Source organism: Bos taurus, chromosome 19 (assembly GCF_002263795.3).
Source record: "Bos taurus isolate L1 Dominette 01449 registration number 42190680 breed Hereford chromosome 19, ARS-UCD2.0, whole genome shotgun sequence".
NCBI lineage: Eukaryota > Metazoa > Chordata > Mammalia > Artiodactyla > Bovidae > Bos > Bos taurus.
Genome location: NC_037346.1, coordinates 41,834,280 through 41,861,312, shown reverse-complemented (window position 1 = coordinate 41,861,312; position 27,033 = coordinate 41,834,280). Strand labels below are relative to the sequence as shown.

At 56.4% G+C, this 27,033-nt stretch overlaps 2 protein-coding genes and 1 non-coding gene across 7 annotated transcripts; all 3 read left to right on the top strand.

The window, feature by feature from the left end:
- The first annotated feature begins 1,232 nt into the window (after positions 1-1,232).
- Positions 1,233-1,336, top strand: LOC112442771 (U6 spliceosomal RNA). The gene has a single exon (XR_003031066.1). It is a non-coding gene; the product is annotated as a U6 spliceosomal RNA (small nuclear RNA).
- Positions 1,337-7,613: 6,277 nt separating this feature from the next.
- KRT42 (keratin 42) lies at positions 7,614-19,358 on the top strand. 4 transcript variants are annotated; one of them, XM_059878538.1, is made up of 10 exons: positions 7,614-7,896; positions 8,846-11,261; positions 12,019-12,513; positions 14,836-14,918; positions 15,044-15,200; positions 16,341-16,502; positions 17,080-17,205; positions 17,453-17,673; positions 18,875-18,924; positions 19,048-19,358. In XM_059878538.1, the coding sequence occupies exons 3-10, from the start codon at positions 12,049-12,051 to the stop codon at positions 19,143-19,145; spliced, it is 1,362 nt and encodes a 453-aa protein (XP_059734521.1). In that variant the 5' UTR covers positions 7,614-7,896; positions 8,846-11,261; positions 12,019-12,048; the 3' UTR covers positions 19,146-19,358. The 4 variants fall into 4 exon arrangements, with proteins under 4 accessions (XP_059734521.1, XP_059734520.1, XP_024836640.1 ...); XM_059878537.1 differs by lacking the exon at positions 7,614-7,896 and having other exon boundaries at positions 8,653-9,105; positions 9,276-11,261; XM_024980872.2 differs by lacking the exon at positions 7,614-7,896 and having other exon boundaries at positions 11,122-11,261; positions 12,385-12,513.
- Positions 15,152-26,698, top strand: KRT17 (keratin 17). 2 transcript variants are annotated; one of them, NM_001105322.1, is made up of 9 exons: positions 15,152-15,178; positions 21,218-21,710; positions 22,771-22,853; positions 23,447-23,603; positions 24,410-24,571; positions 25,191-25,316; positions 25,412-25,632; positions 25,721-25,746; positions 26,465-26,691. In NM_001105322.1, exons 2-9 carry the CDS (start codon positions 21,255-21,257, stop codon positions 26,557-26,559), a joined length of 1,326 nt encoding a protein of 441 aa, NP_001098792.1. In that variant the 5' UTR covers positions 15,152-15,178; positions 21,218-21,254; the 3' UTR covers positions 26,560-26,691. The 2 variants fall into 2 exon arrangements, with proteins under 2 accessions (NP_001098792.1, XP_005220728.1); XM_005220671.4 differs by lacking the exon at positions 15,152-15,178 and having other exon boundaries at positions 21,179-21,710; positions 26,465-26,698.
- The last annotated feature ends 335 nt before the right edge of the window (positions 26,699-27,033 follow it).

The window sequence follows — 27,033 nt, the reverse complement described above, 5'->3', positions numbered from 1 at the left end:
GTCCTAAAGGAAGCATTCTGGCTTCCCTCTTAGGGGTACGGAGCAGAGGGGTGAGAAGAGACAACCACGTGAGGTGGGAGCCCCACAAGTCCCCAGCTCCCTGGCCAGGTGCTGTCTCGTCAGTGTTTACATCTCTTGTCTCCAGGTGGCGACCTTGGAATCAATCCAGAAAGGCAACTTGGTCTCCCAGACTGCCCAGGAAGTCTTCCTTCAGGCCAGCCAGCTTTTCTAGAAGGTTCTCCAGGGAGTCAGTCCCAGGGCTCTGCCTCTGGAGTCTCTGCGCTTCCCTCACTTGCCTCTAGATGGAAGATTTCCTCACCTGGTGCCCAACAGGCTCCCCCTGCGGCCACATCCAGCAAACCTGTGGATGCTAGAATTCTCAGAACCAAATGCAGCCCTTATCTTCTGCCGCAAAGCGTGACAGGCTTGTGTGTGGCTGGTGAGTGGACACAGCCAGGTCCGGCTGGCTCAGACGAGGGGGCAACCCATCAGTCCCTTGGTGGTGGTGGTGCGCCTCCTTTCACCCCCTGGCATGTCCACTCAAGCAGAGGCACCTCGAGCTCAGGTCATTCACATATTCATTCATTTCTGCAGTTATCAAGCATCATTTGCTATGTCCGTTTTTGGGGACAGAGAGGAGGACACAGGGTCCCTGCCTGAGTCTAGAGGAGGAGACAGGAAATAGATGTGACCATGCAGGGTGGTAAGTACTCCGAGGAGAATTGTTTTCTTCCTCTGAGCCCTACTTTTCTGTCTGGCTTCTCTGACAGAGTCAGTGGCATCATTACCACCCATCTGCTCAACCCGAAAATGCAGAGTCATCTCCATGCCTCCCCCACTCAGCCCCATCTCCTTTTCAGCCACTGTGTCCCATCTCACCCTCCTCATCTCTCTCCCAGGCCATCCTTTCAGCCTGGGGGCCGGCCTTTGGCCCCCTTCCAGCTTTCACATCGCCACCAAAGTGAGCCCTTCTTCAAACTCCCTGATGCCCAGACTCATACGAGAAAAATTTTAGCGAATGTGACCTAGGGGAAATCATTTGTTTGGGGAAAAAACACTGTAAACAAGGTTGGAAGAACAATGGCCAACTGAGAAAAGACATTTGTAACTCATGTAGGAAAGGCCTTCTTCCCACGTTGACCAAAGCTCACACCAGTCAGCAAGGACAAGATCCCACAGTGGGGAAAAAGGTAAAGAGTAGCAACATCTAGCTCATAAAAAACAGGAAGGGAGCTCTCTTTGGCAGTGCTTATACTACAACTGGAATAATATGGAGAAGATCAGCATGGCTCCTGTGCAAGGATGCATGCAAATTCGTGAAGTGTTACATATTTTTTTTTAAAAAATTATACAAATGAACTTATTTAGAAAACAGACTCACAAACTTTGAAAACAAACTTACAGTTGCCAAAGGGAAAATGTGGTGGTAGGGGGAATAAAATAGGAATTTGGAATGAACATATACACACTACTATATATATGATAGAGCATCAAGAAGGACCTACTGTATAGGACTGGAAGCTCTACTCAATATTCTGTAATAACCTATATGGGAAAAGAATCTGAAAAAGAATGGATATGTGTATGTGTATAAATGGATCACTTTGCTGTACAACTGAAACTAACAGAACATTGTAAATCAACTATAGTCCAATATAAAATAAAAATTAAATAAAAAAACAAGAATAAAACAATTTAGGGAAGGATGTTCAGTCTCACTCAAGATTAAAGAAATGGAAATTGAAGCAACAGAGAGACCTTTTTCAACCATTGAAAGGACAAAACTTGAAAAATAGCAACAGACAAACTTCAAAGTTTGATGAGACCTAGTGCTGATGGACGTGGTGAGGGAAATATGCTCATTCATGGTTGGTGGAAGTGAAAATGTGTAGGACTTTTTAGGAAGACTTAGAGGTGAAGATCCATGATGTACAGGACACTGGGCCTGCCTGGGGCCTTTTTTAAACATTTCAAATTCAAATTTCAATTTCAAATATACATGAAAGTAGAGAGGATGGCAGAACAAAGTCCCATATGCCCATCAGTTCAGGTCAGTCGCTCAGTCGTGTCCGACTCTTTGCGACCCCATGGACTACAGCACGCCAGGCTTCCCTGTCCATCACCAGCTCCCTGAGCTTGCTCAAACTCATGTCCATCGAGTCAGTGATGCCATCCAACCATCTCATCCTCTGTCGTCCCCTTTTCCTCCCGCCTTCAATCTTTCCCAGCAGCAGGGTCTTTTCCAGTGAGTCAGTTCTTCCCATCAGGTGGCCAAAGTATTGGAGCTTCCAGCTTCAGCACCAGTCCTTCCAGTGAATTTTAAGGACTGAATATTCATATTCATAATATGCCCATCACTCAGCTTCAGTAATCGTCAACTTGCTGCCATTCCTTTTTTCTTTTTTCAATATTTTAAAATTGAAATATAATTGATTTATAATGTGTTTATTTTTGCTGTACAGCAAAGGATTCAGTTATACATGTATATACATTCTTTTTAAAATACTCTTTTCCATTATGGTTTATTATAGGATTTTTTTTTTTTTTGGCTGAACTGGGTCTTCCTTGCGGTTCATGGGCTTCTGTAGCTGCAGCACCCAGGCTTAGTTGCACTGTGACATGTGGAATGTTGGTTCCCCGATCAGGGATTGAACCCATGGTCCCTACGTTGGAAGGAGGATTCTTAACCACTGGCCTGCCAGAGAAGTTCCTATCGTAGGATATTGAATATAGTTCTCTCTGTTATGCAGTAGGACTTTGTTTATCCAATCTGTATATACGAGCTTACATCTGTGAACTCCAACCTCCTTCTTCATCCCTCCCCTAACCCACTCCTGCTTGGCAACCACCTGTCTATTTTCTGTGCCCACGAACATGCTGCCATTCTTGTTCCTTCTCTCTCCTCCATCACCTTTTGTTGGGCAGACTGGGGTATTTTAAAGCAAAGATATAATTTCATTCACCTTGAATGGAAATTTCGCAATAGCCATCAAAAGAAAAACATGGCTTTACCCCTTCATCCGATAATCCCACTGTTAAAATTCCCTTAAGGATATATTGGTAAAAGTTCACCAGGCTAGATGTTCAGGCAGGTTTATTATTATATCATTGTTCGTGAGAAGGAAAAAATTCCTGGATGCCTGAGCGGAGGTTGGGAGGGACAGGAGTGAATGAATTATAGCTCACGGTCACAATGGATTAAAGAGAGTGAGGTGGCTCTCCAGGAGATATTATTAACTGAAAGATTGTGGTATTATTAACTGGGAGATGGAGGCATTGAAGAGATCGATCATACCCCTTTGTATGATTAAAATCTCTATAAATTGACAAAAACAAAACGAAACGTCATAGCAACGCTTGGATGACTCTGTTGCTACAGAATCAAGTCCAAACTCTTGAGCACACCTTTCATGGTGGTCTCTCTTTCCAACCTTCGTTCTAGCCATTTCTCCCTCTAATAAGCCCTATGAGTTGGTCCACAGATTCCCAAAATGGGTTCCAAGGAACCCTACCTTCACCTGCTCCTCCTGGAAGGGGCTTCATGGGTGATTAGGTTTGCGAAATGCTGTCCTCTCCTTGGAGAGGAGCTTGTTGAAGGCTCTGGGAAGTTCACAGTCAAACAAACAAAAACTGCTTGACCGGGATGTACATGCCTTGCTCTGGTCCCCCAGACTCTGGAGCATGGTTCTCAGCCCTGGCTTTCATCAGGGCTTCCCTGGTGGCTCAGCTGGTAAAAGAATCTGCCTGCAATGCAGGAGACCTGGGTTTGATCCCTGGCTTGGGAAGATCCCCTGGAGAAGGGAATGGCTACCCAGTCCAGTATTCTGGCCTGGAGATTTCCATGGACAGAGGAGGCTGGAGGGTATAGTCCTTGGGGTTGGAAAGAGTCAGACATGACTGAGAGATTTCACTTCACTTTACTTCACCAGCCCTGTGAGTAAAGGAGGAGAACCACTATGCTGTGGGGGCTCCTGCCCTTTTCTGAGCTTACATAGTCCCACCTCTCCTCTGCTAACCGCCCCCACCCCAACCATGCTGAAAGGAGTGTCTTAGTTCAGCCCCAGGGCCTTTCCACCAGCTATTACCTTGGCCTGGAATGCCTTTGCCTGCATGTGCTGGCTCCTTCCTTAATTCAGTTTGCCTTTAAATGTCACCCGGGAGAGGCCTTCCTGCCCTGGCCCCCGGAAGCACTCAGTTTCCCTTTTCACGCTTCCACGGAGAACATCTCATTCTCTGGTTTGATTATTTTCCATCTTTCCCACTACAGTATCTGCTCCGTACAAGCAAAGACGACTTTTGTGTTCATCACCATATCCCCAGAGCCTAGGGATAGCTCAGCACACAGTAGATGCTCAACCAACAGTAGCCAATCAAATGTGTTTCCTTTGAGGTTTGCTTTCCTTTGGCATTCCTGTTGCTCCCAGTGAACAGTGATCCAGCTGCGAGTCTCCTGGTCCCCACCCACCTCTGCTCGGATGTGTTCTCACCTTGTCTCCTCTGCCTGGCAAAGCCCTGCCCTGGCTTCGAAACCCGGCTTTGTGGTCCCTCCCCGTGAAACCATCAGCAGCAGCCTGGTCTGAATGAGTCGCTCCCTCCTGCTCCTCCCAGGTGCCTGAACATACACACCTTCATCACCGCACAATAACTCGGCCCCGGGATGGACCGCGTGTCCATTTCTTGCTCACCTGCCTGTGCTCGTTAAGGGCAGGGCTTAGCTGACTCAGTGCTGAGTTCTTGGCACCCAGCCCAGTGATGGCCCCACCATGGATGCGATGAATGGGTGCTGAGGAAAAGCCCAGCACGGGCACTTACTGTCTGCATCCAGCAAGCCAACATCAATTGGGCACTTCCTGTGCATAAAGTGCCAAGTTAGACCTTAGAGTGGGTTCAGAGATGAACAGAAAGCTGTCTTTTGGCTGTGCATGCATGGTCAGTCGCTTCAGTTGTGTCTGACTCTTTGCGACCCTATGGACGGTAGCCTGCCAGGCTCCTCTGTCCATGGGATTCTCCAAGTGGGAATACTGGAGTAGGTTGCCACGCTCTTCTCAGGGGATCTTCTCCACTCAGGGACCGAACCCAAGTCTTCTGTGTCTCTTGCATTGCAGGCAGATTCTTTTACTGCTGAGCCACCGGGGAAGCCCTCATTTGGCTGTAACAGATTGTAATTCTAGAAGGGGAGCCGATCCACCTCCAAATAATAATTCTAACGTGAGTGACAGCGACTAGCACTCTGGCACTAAAAGAGGTGAGGGAGAGGGTATTATTTCCTATTGTTATTGGAAAAAAAGTACAGCTTTGTTTTTTAAATGATTATTTATTTATTTTATTTTCAGCTGCACTGGTCTTGGTTGCCATGCCCGGGTTTTCTCTAGTTGTGGCGAGTAGGGGCTACTCTTCGTTGTGGTGCGTGGGCTTCTCATTCTGGTCCCTTCTCTTGTTGCGGAACATGGGCTCTAGGGTGCCTGGGCTTCAGTGGTTGTGGCGCATGAACTTCGTTGCCCTGCGGCATGTAGAGTCCTCCTGGATCAGGGATCGAACCTGTGTGCCCTGCACTGGCAGGCAGATTCTCAACTGCTGGACCACCAGGGAAGTCCCAAACGACAACTTTAGGGGCTTAAAGCAACACTCACGTTATCTGACAATTCTGGAAGTCTGAGGTCTGAAGTGCATCTTGCAAGGTTAAATCAAGCTGTCAGCAGGGCTGAGCCCCTTCTGGAGGCACTCAGGGAGAACTGTTCCTTGCCTTTTCTGCTTCTAGAGAGTCTGCTTACATTCCTTCGCTCATGGCTTCTTCTCTCTGCCCTCCGCTTCTGTTGTCACATCTCCTTCTCTGGCTCTGAGCTTTCTCCCTGCCCCCACCCCTATTTAAGGACTCTTCCCAGGTGGTGCTAGTGGTAAAGAACCCTCCTGCCAACGCAGGAGATGTAAGACACGCAGGTTCGATCCCTGGGTCAGGGAAGACACCCTGAAGTAGGAAATAGTAACCCACTCTGGTATTCTTGCCTGGGAAATCCCATGGACAGAGGGGCCTGGCGGGCTATGGTCCATGGGATCGCAAAGAGTTGGACATGACTGAAGTGACTTAGCACTCATGCACATGGCTATATTGGGCTCAACCAGAAAATCCAGAAAATTCCAGTTAAGGAATGCAAATTCCTTAACTTAATCACACCTGCAAAGTCTCTTTTGCCATATAAGGTACACAGTTCTGGAGGTTAGGACGGGGACATCTGCCTAGCAGAGGGAAGGGTTACCTCTTACCCTGGGAGCCTTCACCCAGCCAGCTTGGGAGTCGCTGATTCTTCCAAATCCCTAGTGTGCACAAGGCCTGAGGCCAGCCACTGTCTCATGTCAGCCTCACCAAGAGTTTGTCATGGAAACCAAGTAGCCTCATTTTGCAGGTGAAGCTGAGAGAAGGGTTGTGACTTGTCCACAGCAGAGTCTGCATCGATCCAGGCCCTTGGAGTTGGCCTCCTGAGTGAGCTCTTTCCATAAGGGGCAGAATAGTGATCATGGGGGTTGAGAAGATTAGGGGCTGTGATTCCTCTCCAACAAAACCTTACTGGAGAAAGTGAATCACACCTGAAATGTTGAACAACAAGCCCAGGGCCTGGGTTTTGAGGCAGAGGCAGGACCAGGGGGCTGTGAAGCTGCCAGCTTCGGGCAGGTTTTAATGGGGAGGAGCAGCTGGGGGCCTCGTGTGGGACAGAGTAGTCCACGGGGCCCAGGCCTCTGCACAGGTGTGCTTCTCCCCTTTCTTGTTGGTCAGTCATGTGGATCGTCTTGTGGTGGGCTGGGTGATCAGAGGAGGCCCAGTGGTAAAGAATCTGCCTGCCAAGGAACTAGAGGCAGGAGACACGAGTTCGATCCCTGGGTTGGGAAGATCCCCTGGAGGCGGGGAGGAGGAAATGGCAACCCACTTCAGTATTCTTGCTTGGAGAATCCCATGAACAGAGGAGCCTGGTGGGCTGTAGTTCATGGGGTTGCAAAGAGTCAGATATGACTGAGCGACTGAGGATGCACGCGGCATAGGTGATCGAAGAGCCAAGAGACCCCCTTCCCGCTGGTGGTGTTAGGTGGGAGGAAGGAGACGCCAAGCTCAGAGCATCACACGGGCGAGACGCAGTGCCCACCCCGAGCGAGGTCCCAGTCTGAGTGGGGAGACAGAATGTGTACCCTAGGAAACATCCACTCTGATGGGAGAGATGAAGCCTCTTTCTCAGGGAGCCTGGGCCACACATCCCCTGGAGGAAATCACTTGAGAGTGTTGGAGAGCAGAGACCAGTGAGGGTGAATTAATCCAGGAGCAACCAGGCTCGCAGGGCACGGAGAGTCGAGTGGGCAGGTGGGCCAGGGCCTGGGGGCCTGGGAGGCTGGGGTCTTGAGGGTGGGCAGTCTGGAGTTCCTTTGGGATTTCTGAGTTGGTTCTCACAGGTCCTCAGGTCCCCTTCAGCCTGAGGGCAAAGGGAGAAGGGATGAGCCCCGGGCCTGAAAGGGGACACCCCTGACCTGTTGCCTTCTCATCCTCCCCGCTAGCTACCTCAGGCCAAAGAAGGGGAGGGGTGGATAGGGGAGAGAAAGGCGGGGCAGAGGGGAGAACCTGAAGCTGGTCCTCTCAAGCTGGACTCTTCCAGCCTCAGAAGCAGCAAGGGTTCCCACCTGTGCCCCACTCTGGCTACCCTTCCTGGACCTCCTCCCCATCCATTCCTGCTGGTTTGGGGCCTCCCTTGCCCTGTCCTCCTGCTCTGGGCGCTGAGGCCTCTGGCCCTTGCTGGGACGGGACTCTGGACAGCTGATGTGTCTTTGCCTAGAAAGATGTGGTATCCCGGGTGTCCACCCAGGGAGCATGTTTCCTGGAAACCAGTTATGGGAGAACGGAGCACTTGGGGCTCTCTGGTATGTGTGGGGGCACTGGAGGAACCCCCTGCCTCTGACTCTCCTAATTGGATGCCTCCTGAGGGCCCAGATTGTTTGCATCTCCCATGGCTGCCAGGGAGGCAGAGGGTGGGGCCTTCTTTGGAACCAGACACAAATCATTAGAGGGTGGATCTGGGCAGGGCAGGCCTGGGGCCTCAGGAGAGAGGCTGAGGAAATAGGAGAAGAGGATTATCCTCTTCTCCAGAATAGGGGAAGAGGATTCCACCTGAGGGCAAGCACGCAGGGCGAGGGTGCACTTACTGGCCAGGGGGTGGAGGTGCTCGGGGTGAGGTAAGGGGTAGGGCATCCTTGGTGACCCTGTGTAGCCCATCCTGGGCGAGGTCCCCGCAGGTGAGAGGGGCTCAGGGTCTTGAGGAAGCAAGCTGACAGGCCCTGGTGGCCGGGCTCTGGGGGTAGGGCAAGGGCTTTGAGAACCCTTAAGGATTTGGGGTGTTCTCTTCATCAGTCAAGCCAAGGTCCCAGCTGGGATTCACCCCCACATCCTGGGCCTCTCACTTTCCCAACCTCACTCTTTCCTTGGAGGGAGGGTAGGTGGCCATGTAGTCCCTTTCTGGGTCCCTGTCTTCCACCCTAGTCACAGTCTAGGGTCCTCGTTCCTAACAACTCAGCGAACACTTACAGAGCACCTGCTGCATACATGCTGTGTTCTGGGTTCTGGGTGGGTGGGCACTGTCCTAGGAGGGTGACAGTTAATGCTTGGGGGCCCTGTAGGAGCCAAGGTCAGGTGGGCTGTTGTGGCAAGATGTTTGTCAACATCAATATGCATCTACTTTTATTTTTAGAATTTATTTTTGGTTGTGCTGGGTCTTCATTGCTGTGCTCAGGTTTTCTCTAGTTGTGGCAAGCAGGGGCGACTCTCTAGTTACGGTGCGTGGGCTTCTCATTGCGGTGGCTTCTCTTGTTGCAGAGTACAGGCTCTAGAGCTCGAGCTCAGAAGTTGTGTCGTGCTGGCTTAGTTGCCCCATGGGATGGAGTTGGACACAACTTAGCAACTGAACCACAACATCAATGTGGGAACTTAGTTCCCAGACCAGGGATCGAACCTGTGTCCCCTGCATTGGAAGGTGGACCACTGGACCACCAGTGAAGTCCTGATATGCATCTATTGAACATCAACTGCATACGGGGCCCCCCAGATCACCTTGCACCTTCCATCAACACCATAGGGTGAGTGTAGTCCCAGGGACCCTCCCCGCATACCCTGCTGCTGCTGCTGCTAAGTCGCTTCAGTCGTGTCCAATTCTGTGCGACCCCATAGACGGCAGCCCACCAGGCTCCCCCGTCCCTGGCATTCTCCAGGCAAGAACACTGGAGTGGGTTGCCATTTCCTTCTCCAGTGCATGAAAGTGAAAAGTGAAAGTGAAGTCGCTCAGTCGTGTCCGACCCTTAGCATGGACTGCAGTCTACTAGGCTCCTCCGTCCAGGGGATTTTCAAGGCAAGAGTACTAGAGTGGGGTGCTATTGCCTTCTCCGGATACCCTAGTCCTGCTGAAGTCCGAGACAGGCCTGTTCTACTCATGCTGAGAACGCACGGGCTCTTCAGCAACCTTTGGAGAGGAAACCCAGGGCCTGGAGGTTTGGTCAAGCCCGGGGCTGGCGTGGGGACCCTGGGGGGATTCAGCCGTCTGCCCGGGGTCTCTTCCGGCGGTCCCCTCCCTGCTGTGCTGGACTCCCAGCGGCCTCTGGGGCTGGATGCCTCCTCCTGTTCCCTTCCTCTTCCTCCTTTGGGCCAAGCTGCTGACACCTGCGGGGGGTGTGGGCCTGGTGCTGCCCCTCCGGCTGTCAGGGGCCTCTCCCTGCTGGGGGTGGAGGACAGGCCCGGGCAGGAGGAGTCACGGCCGAGAGGACCTTGGCTCCTGCCAGGCCTTCCTTCCTTCCCTGGCACGGAGAGTGGGCACTGTTTGGGCCCTGGCTTCAGGCCCTGCCTACTGCCTGCTGGCTGCTCAGAAACCCTGGGCCTCGGCTTCCTCACAGCATCGTTGGGGAAATCCGGCAAGGGCTGTCCAGAGCCGTGAAGGAAGCATGTCTGGTCTTCTTAGGCCTTCCAAGGATGGCCACACTCTCCAGAGACCCAGGGAGACCTTCCTGGGGTCTGTCTCTGCCCCTCCATCTGGGGAGAGGAGCTGAGCTGGGCCTGTCCTTCCGCAAGTGAGGCCTTTCTGGGCTGAGGTGGGCACAGAAGTGGAGGGGGGCTCCAGAGGTGGCAGAGTCTCTAAAGACCAGAGGCACAGGGCCTGGGAGTCACTGGTGTGGGGAAACCTAGGCCCTGCCCTTGGCGCACAGCCTGATGTCAGCAGGGGAAAGGGTAGAGTGACGGGGTGATGGTGGGGCCTTGGTGATTTTCGAGAAAAGAAGGTTAGGAAACTCTCTGTCCCTTCAAACTGGGCTTCAAGACTAATGTCTGGGTAGTTTGGAGGTGGGGTGCAGGCTCTGGAGAGGCAGAGGGTGGGTGGCGGGTGCCCTGTGGCCTGCCCCTCTCCAGGCTGCTAGCTCTGCTTCATATTCACTTCTCTGAACTTAGGGAGGCCTGTCTGGACAGAGGAGGGCAGTCAGCTGCTGGGGGAAGGGGGTTCCTGGGAGGGTGGCTCCAGCGGAGGGGAAGCTCTTTCTCTGTGGGGGTGAGTGGCTGGTGCAAGGCTGGCCTCTGAGCCACTTAGGTGACCCCAGGTTCTGTTTGTTCCCTTCCCCAGCCTGTCCTGGAGTAGCAGGAAGTCCTCCCAGATATCGTGGAAGAACCCTGGTGTTCTGACCTTGCCCCCTAGTCTTGACCTTGAGACCCTGCTCCCCACTCCCAGGAACGCTGGGAACCCCCAGACTTTACAGTCAAGGTGGGAGCAGAATAAACTCTGGTTGTCTTCTCTCGGCAGCCCGTGCAGTCTCCACTCTCCAACAAGGAGACACCCTTGCGTGCGAGGCCACCCACTTTCTAGGCAGGAAGTCCTTCCAGCAGTCTGACCTCAGCACACCAGCTCTGATCTGCGTGGAACCCGGACTCCCTCCCTGTCCCCGTGTGTGTGGGCCCAGAGCCCAGGCCACCCATGTGCCTCTCTCCACCCCTGGAAGCTTCCCATTCAGACAGGCCCCTTGCAGACACAGACGCCAGGGTCCTGGCAGCACCTAAATCATTAGCACCGCCGAGATTAGGCTGCTAATCTCCTGGCTGGGAGCGGGCGGGTGCCAGCCGCCAGGATGTGGGCTTGTGCTTTTTCCTCGCAGGGGCCGCCCTTCCCCAGGGTGCGGCCTCCCGGCAGGTCTTGCCTCTCCTGCGCTCAGCGCCTTCTCTGGGGGCCCTTTGGGGGCGTCTTTCCACAGGTACTGGTAGGGTGAGTAGTGGCAGTCCCCCTAACCAACTCTCTGATTCCCTCTCTCCCTCAGTCCCCCGCTTGACTCATTCCCACAAAGACCCTGGGAGGCAGGAGTTACCCCATTTTGCAAATGAGGCAACCGAGGCAGTGAACTGACTTCCTGAAAGGCTTGAATCCAGGGTTCCCTCAGGTCAGCAGCTGGGACTGTTCCTCTCAGGGCAGCCCCCTGGCCAGGGACTGAGTCTTCTGCACAGGCTGGAAGTAATCTCAGGAGAGCTGGGGGCTCCCCTAAGCCAGAGGCTGACTCAGGCCCACTGTGAGAGGTAGGGGAGGGTGTCCCCCTGGATCTCTCCACCCTCTCCCTGGGATCCAAGGATGCTGGGTGGGGGGCCAGAGCAGCCCCAGGCTCCGGGCCTGTGGAGCCTTGTCCCAGGCCCTTTCTAGCTCCCAGGGTTGGGTTCTCCGGACTCCCCCAAGGATGAGCTCAGCTGCCTAATTGCGGCTGAGGATGGAGGATCACCCTACCCCCGGGGCTGCGGCTCCAACACCACCTTTGTTTCTAACAATGGCGGCTAAGAGGCTATCGTGCCCAGGCCAGGCTTGGGCAGGGGAGGGGGCCGGGGGAGGCACTCGGGTGTCCAGCCTGAGCCCCAGGCCCTGGGCGGCTTGTACAGAAGCAAATTACACGGCTGGGGTTTTGGCTCCGACTTCAAGGGCCAGGGGCCCAGCCCCCCTTTAGCCTGACTATAAAGGGCTGCCCGGGGTCTCTGTCCAGACCAGACCCTGCGCTTGACTTGTGGACATCATGGCCGCCACCACCACCAGCATCCGCCAGTTTTCCACCTCCGGCTCTGTCAAAGGCCTGTGTATGCCCAGTGGGGGTTTCTCTCGGATGTCTTCCATCCGTGTTGGGGGTGCTTGCCGGGCCCCCAGCCTCCTGGGAGTCGGCGGCTCTGGCAACATGTCCATGTCCTCGTCCCGCTTCTCCATGGGCTTGGGGGGCGGCTATGGCGGGGGCTATACCTGCAACCTGGGCGGGGGCTTCGGCTCCAGCTTTGGCACGGTCGACAACTTGCTGGGAGGCAGTGAGAAGGAGACCATGCAGAACCTCAACGACCGCCTGGCCTCCTACCTGGACAAGGTGCGCGCCCTGGAGGAGGCCAATGCCGACCTGGAGGTGAAGATCCATGACTGGTACAAGAAGCAGGGACCCGGGCCCGCCCGAGACTACAGCCACTACTTCAAGACCATTGAGGAGCTTCGGAGCAAGGTGGGCACTCCCTGCCCTCTGTCCTCAGTATCTACTTCCGACTCATGCATCCCAACTTTGGACCTTTGCCAACATCTCTCCTCCAGCCTAGGTTTCCATCATTCATTCATTCATTCATTCACTCACGCTCTCACTTGCCCTGGAACCCAGCTCTGGTCCCCAGGCCTGGAGGGCATCCTGTGAAGAGAGGCTGTTTGGAGTTCCTTCTTCCTGGGGGAGGGTATTTGGTGTGGGTGATGTAGGCATGGTCAGGGAAGTCTTCAGAACCTTGAGGGCAGCAGCAGATGTTCCAGGTATAGAGATCAGTGTGGGCAAAGGCATAGAAGTGGAACAAATTTGGTGTGGCTGCTGGGAGATGAGGCTGGAAGTCTCCTTCTCACTAGTCCATTCTCCTCTGAGTTTGCTCCCCTGCTACCCGCCTCACCTCCTCCAGGCAGTCCTCCTGGATGGACGGCACTTGACTTTTGTCCTCAGACCTTGGGGTCCTTTCTATACTTTGAGGTTCAGTGTATGCTTTGTTCATTGGGCTGATTTCACTGAGTTTGACATATTCTCACAGTTGTTTTCTCTGTGGGTCTTCCTCAGTCCTTCCATGATGGTCACTCTGGGGTTTCCTAAGGGCAGAATCTGTCTCTCCTTGCTGAGTTTGCGGAGGAGGGCAGGGTGGTCCCTGAGAAAAGGAGCTGTGTCTTCCCACTCAGACTGGAAGCTCCCAAGGGGAGAAATTTCTCTAACTTAGTCTGATGGAAGAGGCAACACACACACACACACACACACACACACACACACTATGATCTCTATGAACTCATGACCTTGGCATACTGTGAACGTTGCACCTGGGTCTTTTGCACAAAACTTCTAGCTGGAAGGACCTAAAGGGCTGCAGTTTCCAGAGGCAGCAGAGAGGTCAAAGAGGTTCAGGAGCCAGGCTTGGGGAGGTCTAGGCTGGGTGCTGGCTGACCTGGGCTCAGCCCGCTCAGTTTTCTGGTGGAGAACCAGGCCTGTGGCCCTGTGAGGGGCTTTGCCTGCTCCTGCCAAGGACCCAGGCCAGAAAGGGAACTCCTGCAGTTGCCCCCTGGAAGCCGCACCGATGGGCGTGCCAGATGAGATATTGGGCTTGGTCTGGGCAGCGGGGAACCCAGGGGAGCCCTGGTGAGTCAGTGTTCCCGGGCTCTGGGGTCAGCCAGATCTTCACCCCAGACCCCAGCACGCTGCGCACCAGGCTGCTGAGTCACTGCCCCTTGGCGGTTTGCACCACCACCCCCTCGCTGGGCCCCATCAGTCTCCTGAGTGGGAGGTGGGAGGTGGTAGGTGGGGCAGGTCTGCAGGCTGCAGACCAGCCCATTGAGGTCCTGGGGCGAGTTCAAACTGGCTCTTGGGTTCAGTCTGAAAACCGAGCCTGACCCAGGGAGCCTTTTCAGAACTTAGGGCCTCCAGTGGGCTCTGAGGTCCAGGCTGAGTTTCCTGGGGCTTCCCCCTCTCACAGCCGTACACTTCAACCCTCAGTCTTAAAAAACTCCAAAGTCGACCCAGCTCATCTGCCAAGACTTCCTCTCTGCTTCCTCTGGGCAGCATGCAGGGGCCTTGCCCTCCCCCATGGCCCTTGACGGGAGCCTCTCTCCTGTGTTTCTAGCAATAATGACAGCTCTGTTCCTTCCAGAGCCTCCCCCTTTCCCTGTGGTCATTTGAATCTCCCAGATAACCCTGCGGGAAAAGAAAACCTTGTCCTAAGGTTTGATGTGGGACCCATCATAGCTTTACTAACCATTTCATTAATTGTTTAATTAATGTTTCCTGGGGGTTGACTCTGGGCCAGGCACTGTGCCCAGGGCTGGGGATTCCAAACAGAATGAGACAGGCATGAGACAAGGCCATGTTCCTCTGGAGCACAGAGACCAGTGGAAGAGAAGAAAAATACACATAAAAAAGTCATGGGAAAAAATTGCATTTGTGAGAAGTACTGTGTAAGAGAGATGGGCCGAGGGGAGGAATGATGGGGAGGAAGGACTCAGGGAATGCAAAAGGGCTTCCTGGAGGAGGTGGCAACTGAGCCCAGAGGTGAGTTTAGTTGGGGAAGATGGAGTGAGGTCCAGGCAGCTTAGGCAGTGACTCCCATGGTGGGAGAGGATTGCATATGGGTCTTTCTACTGGCATCATGGTCTGCATGCCTGGGTATCATGCTTTCTCTCCTTGTGAGGAGACCACAGGGGCCCTCACCTCCCTCACTCCAGCCCACTATCCAAAGGGTTGTCAGAGGGGTGTTGCAAGGCCTTCCCAGGGCTGCCGAGCGTGTTTGCTCACTGGCCCCACCATGTCCCCCAGATCCTGGCGGCCACCATTGACAACGCCAGCTTGGTGCTGCAGATCGATAATGCCCGCCTGGCAGCTGATGACTTCCGCACCAAGTGAGTCGGGGCCTCCCGGGCGGCTCAGGGGGCTGGTGCGGTCTGGCTCTGCACCCCACAGAGCTCTCTGTGCGTATGAGGGTGTCCTCGCGGCACTCCATGGCTCATGCTTCCCCTCGCTCCAGGTACGAGACGGAGCTGAACCTGCGCATGAGCGTGGAGGCCGACATCAACGGCCTGCGCAGGGTGCTGGACGAGCTGACCCTGGCCAGAGCCGACCTGGAGATGCAGATCGAGAACCTCAAGGAGGAGCTGGCCTACCTCCGGAAGAACCACGAGGAGGTGAGGCTGGCTTGGGGATACGGGAAAGACTTGCCTGGAAACAGGCAAGGCTGGGCTCCCACATCTGCCTGGGCCAAGGCCACGTTCTCTGTCCAATTCCTGTCTCTGATGCGTTCCTGGCTCTGACCCTGGGAGACCCTCAGGGGGCCCTGGTTGAGGCCTGGAGGGCCCTCTCTCCGGAAAGATACTTCCCTGTCCCTCAGGGACAGCCTGCTATGTGGTGGCAGTTAACTATCTAATAGGCCAATCGGTCTAAGAACTCACCGGCTAATTATTATGATTAATTGTAATAGTGATAGTCATAACAACAAGGAACATCTGCCCAGCGCATTCCAAGTGATTCATGCGATTATCTCAGCTGATACCGACAGCGTCGCTGGGAGAAAGGAGCGAGTTCCTCCCTTTACCAGCGAGGGGACTGAGGTTCAGAGAGGTTAAGGAATTTAGCCAAGGCTGCACAGGGGTGGGTCTTCCCCAGGTCTCCCTGAGCCATTTCTGCAGCAGCTCTGACGTCACCACTCTGCCACTTCTCCCACCACCTAGGGACCCCAAGGCTTAACCCAAGGGTAGGGATCCAAGACCCTGCAGGGGGACTGATGAGCCGTGTGGCTTCCTTCTCACCAGACCTCTGGGGTGGCCTGAGCTGAGAGAACCTAATGCCCAAACAGCAGGAGTTCATCCAGTGGTTCTGCTTGATTTTGAGGCTGGTTTTGGGGATGCATCCCTGAGCAGATTCACATTTCCTAATGAGGTCTGACTCCCCCAGTGCCAGCAAGGGGCTGCTTTCCCTGTGCTCGTGCTGCGTGGTTGGTGGTAGGGCCCCGAAGTGAGGGGTCAGGGCAGGGAGTGAGGTTGTCCTGACTCATCCCCCAGCATAACCAGGAGTTGCCTTCTCTCCTGCCCCAGCATGCACTGGGGCTGGGCGAAGCCCACCATCCAAGTGTGTGTTGGGGGAGATTGTTGACATCCACAGCCATGCACGTTTGAGACATGACAACATCCATCTCCACCATCAGGGTGAGGAGCTGTTGGCCTGTCTGTGTCTGTCCTCTGCAATCATCTCTCCCAGAATGAGAAGGCAGCCCCAGGGACGCTCCCCAGGATGGCCCTGAGTGAGCCCCTGTACCCCTCTCTGTCCAGGAGATGAATGCTCTGCGAGGCCAGGTGGGCGGGGACGTCAACGTGGAGATGGACGCCGCCCCTGGCGTGGACCTGAGCCGCATCCTGAACGAGATGCGCGACCAGTATGAGAAGATGGCGGAGAAGAACCGCAAGGATGCCGAGGACTGGTTCTTCAGCAAGGTGGGTGGCCCGCGTGAGCAGGTGTGCACACGTGTGGGTGCTTGTGCTTTGTGCTGAGCACTGACTGGAAAATTTGCAGATGTGGATTCCCAGCTGGAAGGACCTTTGGAAACCAGTTGGGACCAAACCATCACGTTCAGGGGGAGACTATGAGGCTCAGAGAGGCCTCAAGCTCACATAGCCCTTCACGGGGGCAGGGGGAGCAGAGCCAGATCTCCTGACCCCACCAGACACTCTCCCAGCCCGGGAACTCATAGGCAGGTGTGTATTTGGATGCAGACTCCCCTGCCCCCAGTAAGAACAACACATTGAGCAGTGGCAGCACCCAGACTGTGATGGGCACACAGAGAGCAAAGGCCAGGGCCTGCCCTTACATGTGCCTGCAACCCAGTAAGGAAGAAGCAAAGGACCGCAGGACAAGATGAATCCTGCAAGCGCCAGTGTGCACCAGTGGGCCTGAGGCCCTCTAGGGCGGGGGAAGGGCAGGTCTGGGAGGTCAGGGCTCGGGGATGGCCCCTGCCCTCTGCCTCACCTCTGCCAGCTTCCTCAAGCCCCAGGGGCCCATCCTGCCTTCCAGACGGAGGAGCTGAACCGCGAGGTGGCCACCAACACCGAAGCCCTGCAGAGCAGCCGGACGGAGATCACGGAGCTGCGCCGCACGGTCCAGAACCTGGAGATTGAGCTGCAGTCCCAGCTCAGCATGGTAGGGCCGCTGTCCCCTCCCTGCCCTGTGCCCACCGCTCCAGGGTGGGCCCTGCCTCCTGGACCCCCACTGGGAGAACCAGAGGCTCCCTGCCCCGCCCTGCCTCTTCACACTCTGCCCCACCTCCTGCCCTGCCATGCTGGCAGCACCCACAGGCCTGCACCACCTGGGGACCCACTTCTGGGGGCTCCATCGTGGGGAAGGGCCCCAGCTCGGTTTCCCCAGTCACCTACACCTTGACCCCCAGAAAGCGTCGCTGGAGGGCAGCCTGGCAGAGACTGAGGCACGCTATGGAGCCCAGCTGGCCCAGCTGCAGGGACTCATCAGTAGCATTGAGGCTCAGCTGAGCGAGCTCCGCTGTGACATGGAGCGGCAGAACCATGAGTACCAAGTGCTGCTGGACGTGAAGACCCGGCTGGAGCAGGAGATTTCTACCTACCGCCGCCTGCTAGAGGGCGAGGACGCCCAGTGAGTGGAGGGCACCCTGCCTGTGCTTGGAGGGCTGGGGTGGCTTCACCCAGGGAGGGATGGCACCAGCTGAGGCAGGAGGAGGTGTGGAGGCTTGCAGGAGATGAAGCAGAGAACACTGGCTGGGGGCCCACTATATGGTATAGGCTCTGGGGAGCCAACGGGGCCCTTTTGTGTAGAGAGAATTATGGTTGTCAAGATGTCTTAAAACAGTCACTTGGGCTACAGAGAGAGAAATGTGTCTGAGGGTCCAGGGTGAGGTCAGGGAGACCTGTCAGGAGGCTGGAGCAGGGAGTAAGGCCAGGGAACGTGTTAGTCGCTCAGTCATGTCCAGACTCTTTGTGACTCTATGGACTAAAGCCCTCCAGGCTCCTCTGGCCATTGAATTCTCCAGGCAAAAATCCTGGAGTGGGTGGCCATGCCCTCCTCTAGGGGATTCCTGACCCAGGGATCGAACCCAGGTTTCCTGCATTGCAGGCAGATTCTTTACCATCTGAGTCACCGGGGAAGAAGCCCTGCTATAAGGCAGGTGGAGGACAGGGGAGGGGAGGTCGTGTACCCAGAGGATGTGTTAGCTAAAAACAGCAGGGCTGGATGCCTGAACACGGGGGTGAGCGTGGCTTGTAGGCGGAACTCAATAAATGTTTGAGTAAGTGCATAAAGGAATGGGTAACAATGGCACTGGGTTTCTGGTTCCAGTGACTGGTTGGTGATCCCATTGTCCAGGATGGGTGGCGCTCTGGTTTGGAGTTGGGAGGGTACTCAGGCCCTGGTGTAAAGGGGCCATGGATATCCTGGAGTCTCCATGCTTAGTCACTCATTCCAGCGTTTTGCTCTGTGCCAGTGGCCAAGTCCATCTGTAGTCTAACCGCAGTCTCTCCTGTTTTAATGAAGTTTATTTATTGGGCCCTTCAGGATACTGAAAAAAAAAAACCACTCTCTCAGCTTCTCCTTGTAAATCCTTGGTTGGCAGCAAAGTGCCTCTGGGCCTCCTGTTGGGGTATCCGCTTTCCTTATTCCTGCCCACTGGGCCTGTCCCTCTGACCCTGTGGTTGGCATTCTCTGCTGTGTACCCCACGCTGTGATTTCTCTCCGATTTCCTGGGACTTCGCTCCCCTCGGCCTCACCAGCTGCTACTCCTCCCAGGGGGCTGGACTCCCCACCGGCACCCCTGGGCTGACAGCTCCCCCTCTTCCTGCAGCCTGTCCACCCAGTACTCCTCGTCCCTGGCCTCTCAGCCCACCCGGGAAGGTAAGAGCCTGCCCCGTCCTGCCCAGGGTGGGTGGGGAGAGGCTGAGGCCCCTTCTGTGTGGGGGGCTCAGGGAGGGCCTCCAGCCTGAGGTTCTGTGTGTATCCCTCCCCCTCCGCCCGCAGGCACGGTGACCACCCGCCAGGTGCGGACCATCATGGAGGAAGTCCAGGACGGCAAGGTGGTCTCCTCCCGCGAGCAGGTCCATCGCTCCACCCACTGAGGCCCCTTTCCACCTGCAACAGCCCAGCCTCCAGGGCCCAGGGGCAGCCATCGCCTCCATCTCCCAGCACGCTACTGCCGCACCCCGAGAGCCCGTCTGGGCCACCACCCAAGAGCTGTTGCATTTCTCTGTCTGCTTCCTGCCTCCCCTCGCTGAGGGGGGTCTCCTGACTTTGTCCCAGTGACTGCAATTAAAGCTTTGCTTGAAGTTCAATGTCTCCTGTGATTTGGTCTGGTCATTGGTTTGGGCATTGTGGGCTGGCGATGGCGGGGTGAGGAGAGTTTGTTAAATGTTTGGGGCTGCTTGTCACCTGCCAATCTGTTCTCCCAGCCCATCTGGGCCTGGGGCCCAAAGGAGGGAGGCAGGATGCTTGAAGATGGAGGGATGGGACAGTCCACCAGGTTGGGGAAGTTTTTGAGAGTCAGTCCCTGGGTGCCCCATTATCTGTGGCTGGCCCCTGGAAGGGCCCCATAGACTTTCCAGGAGCCACACCTGGTATAGAGAGCGCCCTGCCTTAGCCTGGGGCGGGTACAAGGTCAAGATCAGAGGGAGAGGGGCTGGGCAGGGGGTTTCCTGGAGAAGTGGTCCAGGGCACTGAAGGGTGTGAGTGTGGCAGGGGCATGGCCAGCCCATGGAAGCAGACGGGCTCTGTTGGGCTTGGGGGTGTGTGGGGCGGGGTGGCCGCTCTGCGTGTGAGCGTGGGGGGCCGTCCTGTTTGCTTTGGTGGCTTGGCAGCCGCTGGGCTATTGGGGAATCTCTCTCAGCTGCTGGTGGGGGCTGTCTGGGCCTGTCTGGGAAGTGGAAGCCATCGGCAGTCTGAGACACGACCACATTCCGCCCAGCGGGCCCGCCGGGACCCTGGGACTGAGGGTGGTGGGCAGGGCAGGGTGGGGCTGTGGGGCGGGCACCCGGCCCATCCTGAGGGGCTAGCTCAGGGTATGGGGTGGGGCCTCTGGGGGTGGCTGCAGGGGACCCCTCCCAACTGGTGGGGGTTGAGGGTTCCCAGGAAGACCGTCTTCTTGGGCAGTGTCCTTTAGATTTCTAGCCAGCTGGGACCTGAAGCCACATACCCCCCATCCAAGGGTTCTTGGGGCACAGGAGGGGTAGGGAGGCTGTTCCTCTTATTTTGATGCCCCCTCCCAAACTGCCACTTCCCCAGCCTGCAGCTAAGCTCCTCTTTGCTCACTCCAGCCCAGAACTCCCCACTTGAGAAAGAGAAAATGGGGAAAGGTCAAGAAAGGATGCTAGGGTCCCAGGGGGTTCCAGGGCGAGAGACAGGAGCAGAAAACTGGCCAGATGGAATCATGGCCCCTACATGCTCCCCTGGCATCAGGGCTCTGCAGAGGGGGGGCCAGTGTGTCAGGGGCCCCCGGGGAGGCGGAAGGGTGCTGTGGCTGAGTGCAGTGAAGGATGAAGGATGAAACCCTGCCAGCCGGGTTCTGAGTCAGGTCGGGCAGAGGGACACCCTCCCCGTATAAGCCCCAGCTTCCTCTTCTGTAAATGGGATGGTAATCAACCTTGACCTAGCTGCTGCATGCTGAGCCCAGTGGGTTTGGGTCCAAGGCAAGATGGGGTCTCGGTGCTTGCTGCCTCCCCTGCCGCCCAGGGGTAGCACCAGGTGTGGCATGGTGTATGGCTGGGAACAGCCTGGGTTCCAAACCCATTTTCCCACCAGACACAGGGTCCAAGCAGGTGTGGCTGGGGTGGCAGCTGCCTGGGAGGGCCCGTGGCAGTGACGTCCTTCTTTTTCCTCTTCTCCGTATTAGGTCATGGGAAAGCGTAGCTGGAGGGCCCGCCTGAATCACAGGTGACGGGGCTGAGACCAGAGACACACACACGCAGACGCCCAGCGTGAGGGTTCAGAGAAATGATGCAAAGAGCTGACAGTGGGAGGGGAGGGGGCCCACATCCACCTGGGAGCTGGCGGGCAGCCAGCAGTGATGAAAGCCCAGGGGAATGGAAACAGAGGAGTGAGCCTGTTGTAATCGCTACGCCCACTTGTCAGGGCCTATAAAGGAGGCTGGTTAGCCCCGGCAGTAACAGCATCTTGGGCTTCTCTCCTCTCCAGCCTTCTCTCTCCGTGTCTGCCCGCCACCTGCTGCCACCACCATGACCACCACCATCCGCCACTTCTCCTCCGGCTCCATCAAGGGCTCCTCCGGCCTGGCGGGCGGCTCATCCCGCTCCTGCCGCGTGTCTGGCAGCCTGGGTGGTGGCTCCTGCAGGCTAGGGTCTGCCGGTGGCCTAGGCAGTGGCCTTGGAGGCAGCAGCTACTCTAGCTGCTACAGCTTTGGCTCTGGCGGTAGCTATGGCAGTGGTGGCTATGTCAGCGGTGGCTATGGAGGTGGCTTTGGAGGTGTTGACGGGCTGCTGGTGGGAGGCGAGAAAGCCACCATGCAGAACCTCAATGACCGCCTGGCCTCCTACCTGGACAAGGTGCGCGCCCTGGAGGAGGCCAACACGGAGCTGGAGCTGAAGATCCGTGATTGGTACCAGAAGCAGGCCCCGGGGCCAGCTCCTGACTACAGCTCCTACTTCAAGACCATCGAGGACCTGCGGAACAAGGTAGGAGCTGTGATGGGAGGGGTCCTGGGTGGGGCACAGCCTTTCCTCCCCTACCATCTGCCCTTGATCTAGGCCTGGAGCCCAGCCTGGGGGCTGTCACAGGGTCTCGGGGAGCCAGGCACAGCTTGGCTCCAGCTTGGCCTCTGGGAGCCCACCTTGGGGCCATTATGTGGCTTATGATTTCTTTTTCAGGACAGTAGCCTGGGCTAGGGACAAGTAGGTCTTGGGGGCTTCCTGGAGCCTGTTTCCCATCATGGAGCTTTTTACCACCTTATGTGGTTGTAGGATAAGAGGGATGGAGGCATGAGGAGGGCTGGGCTCCTGGGGCTGCCAGATACTCAGACACGGCTTTCCTTGGAACAAGAGGGGGATTTAGGGCTAAGGTGGTGTCAGGGGTCTGGTGAGCTCCTGCTGGCACCTGCTGGGAGGAGGAGGCAGGAGATAGTGGGTGGGACCTCAGGAGGCCACTTCTATGCCTTATTTGGGGATTTTTCTGGCTTCTCCATCTCTCCTGCTGTGCCCTCAAGATGGGCTCGGCAAACTTGGGGCAGGGCTGCCTGCTGGAGCCTGGGGTCAGGGCTTAGCAGGGGTCATGACTTCTGATTTGGAAGTACATTTTGGTGAGGGCGCCTTTAGTTTTCCTCTTGTGGGAAGCCTCTCAGGGGCACTGTATCCTGAATTGTAATAGGAGGGAGTTTCTCACATCCATCCTCTTTCCAGGATTAGGGAAGAGCTTCTGCCTGGGGCATCTTCCTACTCTTTTCTGGCTCTCCTGCATTCCCAGCCTGGCACTCCCAGCTGGCTGTCTGCTTTGGTTTAAGGCAGAGTCTGGCAAGGGGGTTCTGTGGGGGGAGGAGGAGAGTATCAGCCATCAGACTCCTGCTGGCCCCGCCTCTGTCACCAACTGTAGAGCAGTAAAGCAGGGAGACAGTCTGAGAAGGGAGCCTTCCTGGAGAAGGTAGCCACATCCTGGCCCCCAGATGGAGAGTCTCATCTCAGAATCCTGGTCTGGGTTAAGTTACTCCAACCCAGGGACCTGATCACTCTCCCATCTTCCCAGATCCACACGGCCACCGTGGACAATGCCAACCTCCTGCTTCAGATCGACAATGCCCGCCTGGCTGCTGATGACTTCCGCACCAAGTGAGCCCTGTTCAGGGTCTGGGGAGAAGCTGGGGGCAGCGCTCCCTACTGAGGAGCCCAGGCCTCCTCAGTTGCTGATGGCAAGGTCCAGAATCCGGGGGTTAAGGAGTTCACCTCTTAGCCCAGGATGCTGCAAAAGCAGCAAATTCTGAAGGTCACTGGGCTTAGTCAGGTGATGGAAGAGAGAGAGGGGAGGCAGGAGGCAGACAAGAGAGGAGTCAGGAAGCCGGGTGGGGTGGGGCCTTGCCCTGCGTGGTCCCAGAGCCCCAGGGCTGCGAATGGCTTCCACTCCACCCTGTCACTGGAAAAGACTCTGATGCTGGGAAAGATTTGAGGGCAGGAGAAGAAGGGGATGACTGAGGATGAGATGGTTGGAAGGTATCATTGACTCAATGGACATGAGTTTGAGGAAACTCCGGGAGATGGTGAAGGACATGGAAGCCTGGCATGCTGCAGTCCATGGGGTGGCAAAGAGTTGGACATGACTTAGCAACTGAACAAACACCCCCTCATCATTTAAGGGAAGGGTGCTGGCCAGAACCTGCACCGGCCAGTCCAAGCATCTTGACAGAAGTCTCTGGTTCCCTTGGCAGGTTTGAGACAGAGCAGGCCCTGCGTGTGAGCGTGGAGGCCGACATCAACGGCCTGCGCAGGGTGCTGGACGAGCTGACCCTGGCCAGAGCCGACCTGGAGATGCAGATCGAGAACCTCAAGGAGGAGCTGGCCTACCTCCGCAAGAATCACGAGGAGGTGAGGCAGCTGGGGCAGTAGGTCAAAGAGATGCTGAGGGGGTGGCAGGGCTCCATTGCCGTGCCAAGGCTGTGCCATTGCTGTGACTGGGGCGAGCACTCCTACTGTGTAGCAGATTCTGAAGGTCGCTGGGCTTAGTTAGGTGATGGAAGAGAGGGAGGGGAGGCAGGAGGCAGAGCGGAGAGGAGTCAGGACGATGGGCGGGGGTGGGGCCTTGCCCTTCGTGGTCTCAGGGCCCCAGGACTGGGATTGGCTTTCACTCCACACCCCTCATCATCTGAAGGCAGGGGGTGTCCAGGCTGGTTAGCTTAGAGTGTTGCCCTGTCTGCAGAGCCCAGTTCCCCATGCAGGGCAGCCTTCTCCATGTACCATCCTACTTTCCTGCATCTGGGGAGTCTCCCAGGGGCCCACAGAAGCCTCTTTTGCCTGTCCTGGCCTCCCTCACCAGACAGGAGATAATTGAGGAGGATTCCCAGCTCAAACCCTCCAATCTGGACCCTAGGTAGAAGTTTGGAAATTAGATAGGAGGTTTTGGGGGCTCAGGCCTAAGAATTAAGATTGTATTTTCAGAGAGCCCTCAGTCTAGTGGGGCAGCACAGAATCTATCCTGGGGGAACCCCTAGTCTGATATTGGAGGCAAAGCCCACACAGACCAGGTGAACAAAAGTCATTTGGAGGGTCAGAGGGTAGAGGGTGAGCAGAACAAAGGAGACGTTGTGGGAGGGGTCTGGAGAGCTTGCGTGGGAAGGTTGGGAGTGAGAGGTCAGAGCAGGGGATGCCCACACCCACCACGCCCTCCTCCACAGGAGATGAAAGCCCTGCGAGGCCAGGTGGGCGGCGAGATCAACGTGGAGATGGACGCTGCCCCCGGCGTGGACCTGAGCCGCATCCTGAACGAGATGCGCGACCAGTATGAGAAGATGGCGGAGAAGAACCGCAAGGATGCCGAGGACTGGTTCTTTAGCAAGGTGGGGGCTGCCGCAGACCAGAGGCCTCTCCCGGGGTATGGGGTGCAGGGCCTGAGTCTCCACAGTAAGCCCAGAGCCTGGCACCTTGGGTGACTTAACCCTGGTGAGCTGCACGGACCCTGGGCGTCAGGGTTGCCTGTTGCATTCACAGGCCTTCAGCTTGCCTGAAACTGGGATCTGAGGGGATCATGGGGAGGCCCCCTCAGGAATAAAGCCAGAGAGTCAAGACCCCAGGAGCTTCCATCTGTCCCTCAAGAAGTCAGGAACCAGTCCCATGGGCCTGGCTACTGTCCTGGCTGGTTCTCAAATTTCCTACTCTTGTACCTTCTTCTTGAAGGCATTAGAGATAAAACTTAACATCCTTTCAAAGTCTTCTGGGTTTGGGGAGGTGGCAGGCTGATGAGAAGGCATTGCTCCCACAGCCAGATTTGGAAGGAGGCCTGAGAGGCCTAGGTAGGTCAGGAAGGTAGCCATGGTGAGGGGAGTTGGGGGGATTGGGTGCTCCAGGTGTCTGTCTGGGTCCAGAGTGGGCCCTGGGCTGAGCATATGGAGACCATGGGGGTCGCCTTGGAGAAGGGAAGCCAGGCTCACGCTGCCCTGTCCTGTGTCCTGTCTGCAGACGGAGGAACTGAACCGCGAGGTGGCCACCAACAGCGAGCTGGTGCAGAGCGGCAAGAGCGAGATCTCGGAGCTCCGGCGCACCTTGCAGGCCCTGGAGATCGAACTGCAGTCCCAGCTCAGCATGGTAAAGGCGCTGCCGAGCCTGGTGGAGAGGTGCCCAGGGCTATGGAGGGGGCCCTGCACACCCTTGCTGATCCGGCCTCTCCTGCTCCCCTGCAGAAAGCATCCCTGGAGGGTAGCCTGGCTGAGACAGAGAACCGCTACTGCATGCAGCTGTCCCAGATCCAGGGGCTGATTGGCAGTGTGGAGGAGCAGCTGGCCCAGCTGCGCTGCGAGATGGAGCAGCAGAACCAGGAGTACAAGATCCTGCTGGACGTGAAGACCCGGCTGGAGCAGGAGATCGCCACCTACCGCCGCCTGCTGGAGGGCGAGGATGCCCAGTGAGCGGGGGAGCCGGGCCAGGGCTGGGGGCCTGGAGCAGAGCTGAGTCTCAGACCCACATCTAACCTTTTTTTTTTTTTTTTGCAGCCTGACCCAGTACAAGACCAAAGAACGTAAGCATTTTGGTTAACTGAGGGTGGGGCTTCACGGGGCAGGCGACCCACCTGCACCTTACTGGGGGAGTGTCCCCGGGGTGGGGCAGGAAAAGGCCCTTACCTTGGAGATCCTAGGCTGAGAAAAGAGATGTGGTCCCAGCTCTGAGACTCTCATCTGATGGGGAGATAGGCACATGGTCTCACTCTCTTTGCTCTTGGGACCTTACAGATGAGTAAAAGCAGTCTGGTGTCTGGAGTCTCTTGTCTGGTGGCAGAAAGGGACTTGATCCTTGTCCTCCAGATCCCAGTCTGATGAGGAAGATAAAGTCCCAGCCCTGGGGTCTCTAGTCTAAGGGAGGTGATGGGGACCAGGGTCTTGTCTTGGAGATCCTTGTCTGAAGGGGGCAAAATCCATGTCCTGGAGACTGCAGAGAAATGGAATCAGACTTCATTTCAGACTAGCATCTGGTCTGCGCAATCTTCCTCTTGCAGGAGGGTCAGAATCAAACCATTTATTTGGGAGGTGGGACCCACCCTGGGGCACCAGCAAGGAACAGGGTGGGAGGGAGGGAGTGGTAGGGTCAGAGGGGGCACGTGTGAGGGGTGTGATGTTGAGGGGCCAGCAGAGGCCTGGACACAGGTGGCCGTGGTGGGAAGAGCTGGCTCTGCTCAGGGGGTTGGGGGCTGAGCCAGGATCTCTGGGCCCCCACCCACCCCGAGTGTCTGTCTCCTGCAGCCGTGACCACCCGCCAGGTGCGCACCATTGTGGAGGAGGTGCAGGATGGCAGGGTCATCTCCAGCCGCGAGCAGGTCCACCAGACCAGCCACTGAGGACTGTCTCCCCCACCAGCCCCCTGGGGCTCCCCATTGGCTGCGCAGCCTCCAGCCTCCCCAGCCTCAGCCCCCCAGCTTCAGTCCCTTTCCTGTCCTCACTCCCTGACCAATAAAGCTTGTTGACTGAAATACAGAATGCTTCCTATTTGTGGCCAATGAGGACCCTAGTGAGGAAGGGGTAAAGGGTATGGGGGAAATGGGGGCTGGGGGAGCTGTCTGCAGACACCCACTGTTGTTGACTTGGAGGACAAAGGTCATCTTAGAACAGGGGTGAAGACTAGGTTTAGGCAGAGCTTGCGGGGGGGGGGGGGCGTTGCTTTGTGCCTCCCAAGTGCTGATGATCCCAGGGAGGGTGGTCCAGGCAGTGACCCCAGGGAGGGTGGTCCAGGCAGCGCCAGACCCAGAGTGAGGTCAGCATGTCAGGAGGACATCTTAGGTGTCCTCTTCTTGCCCCATAAGTGGGCCCATGAC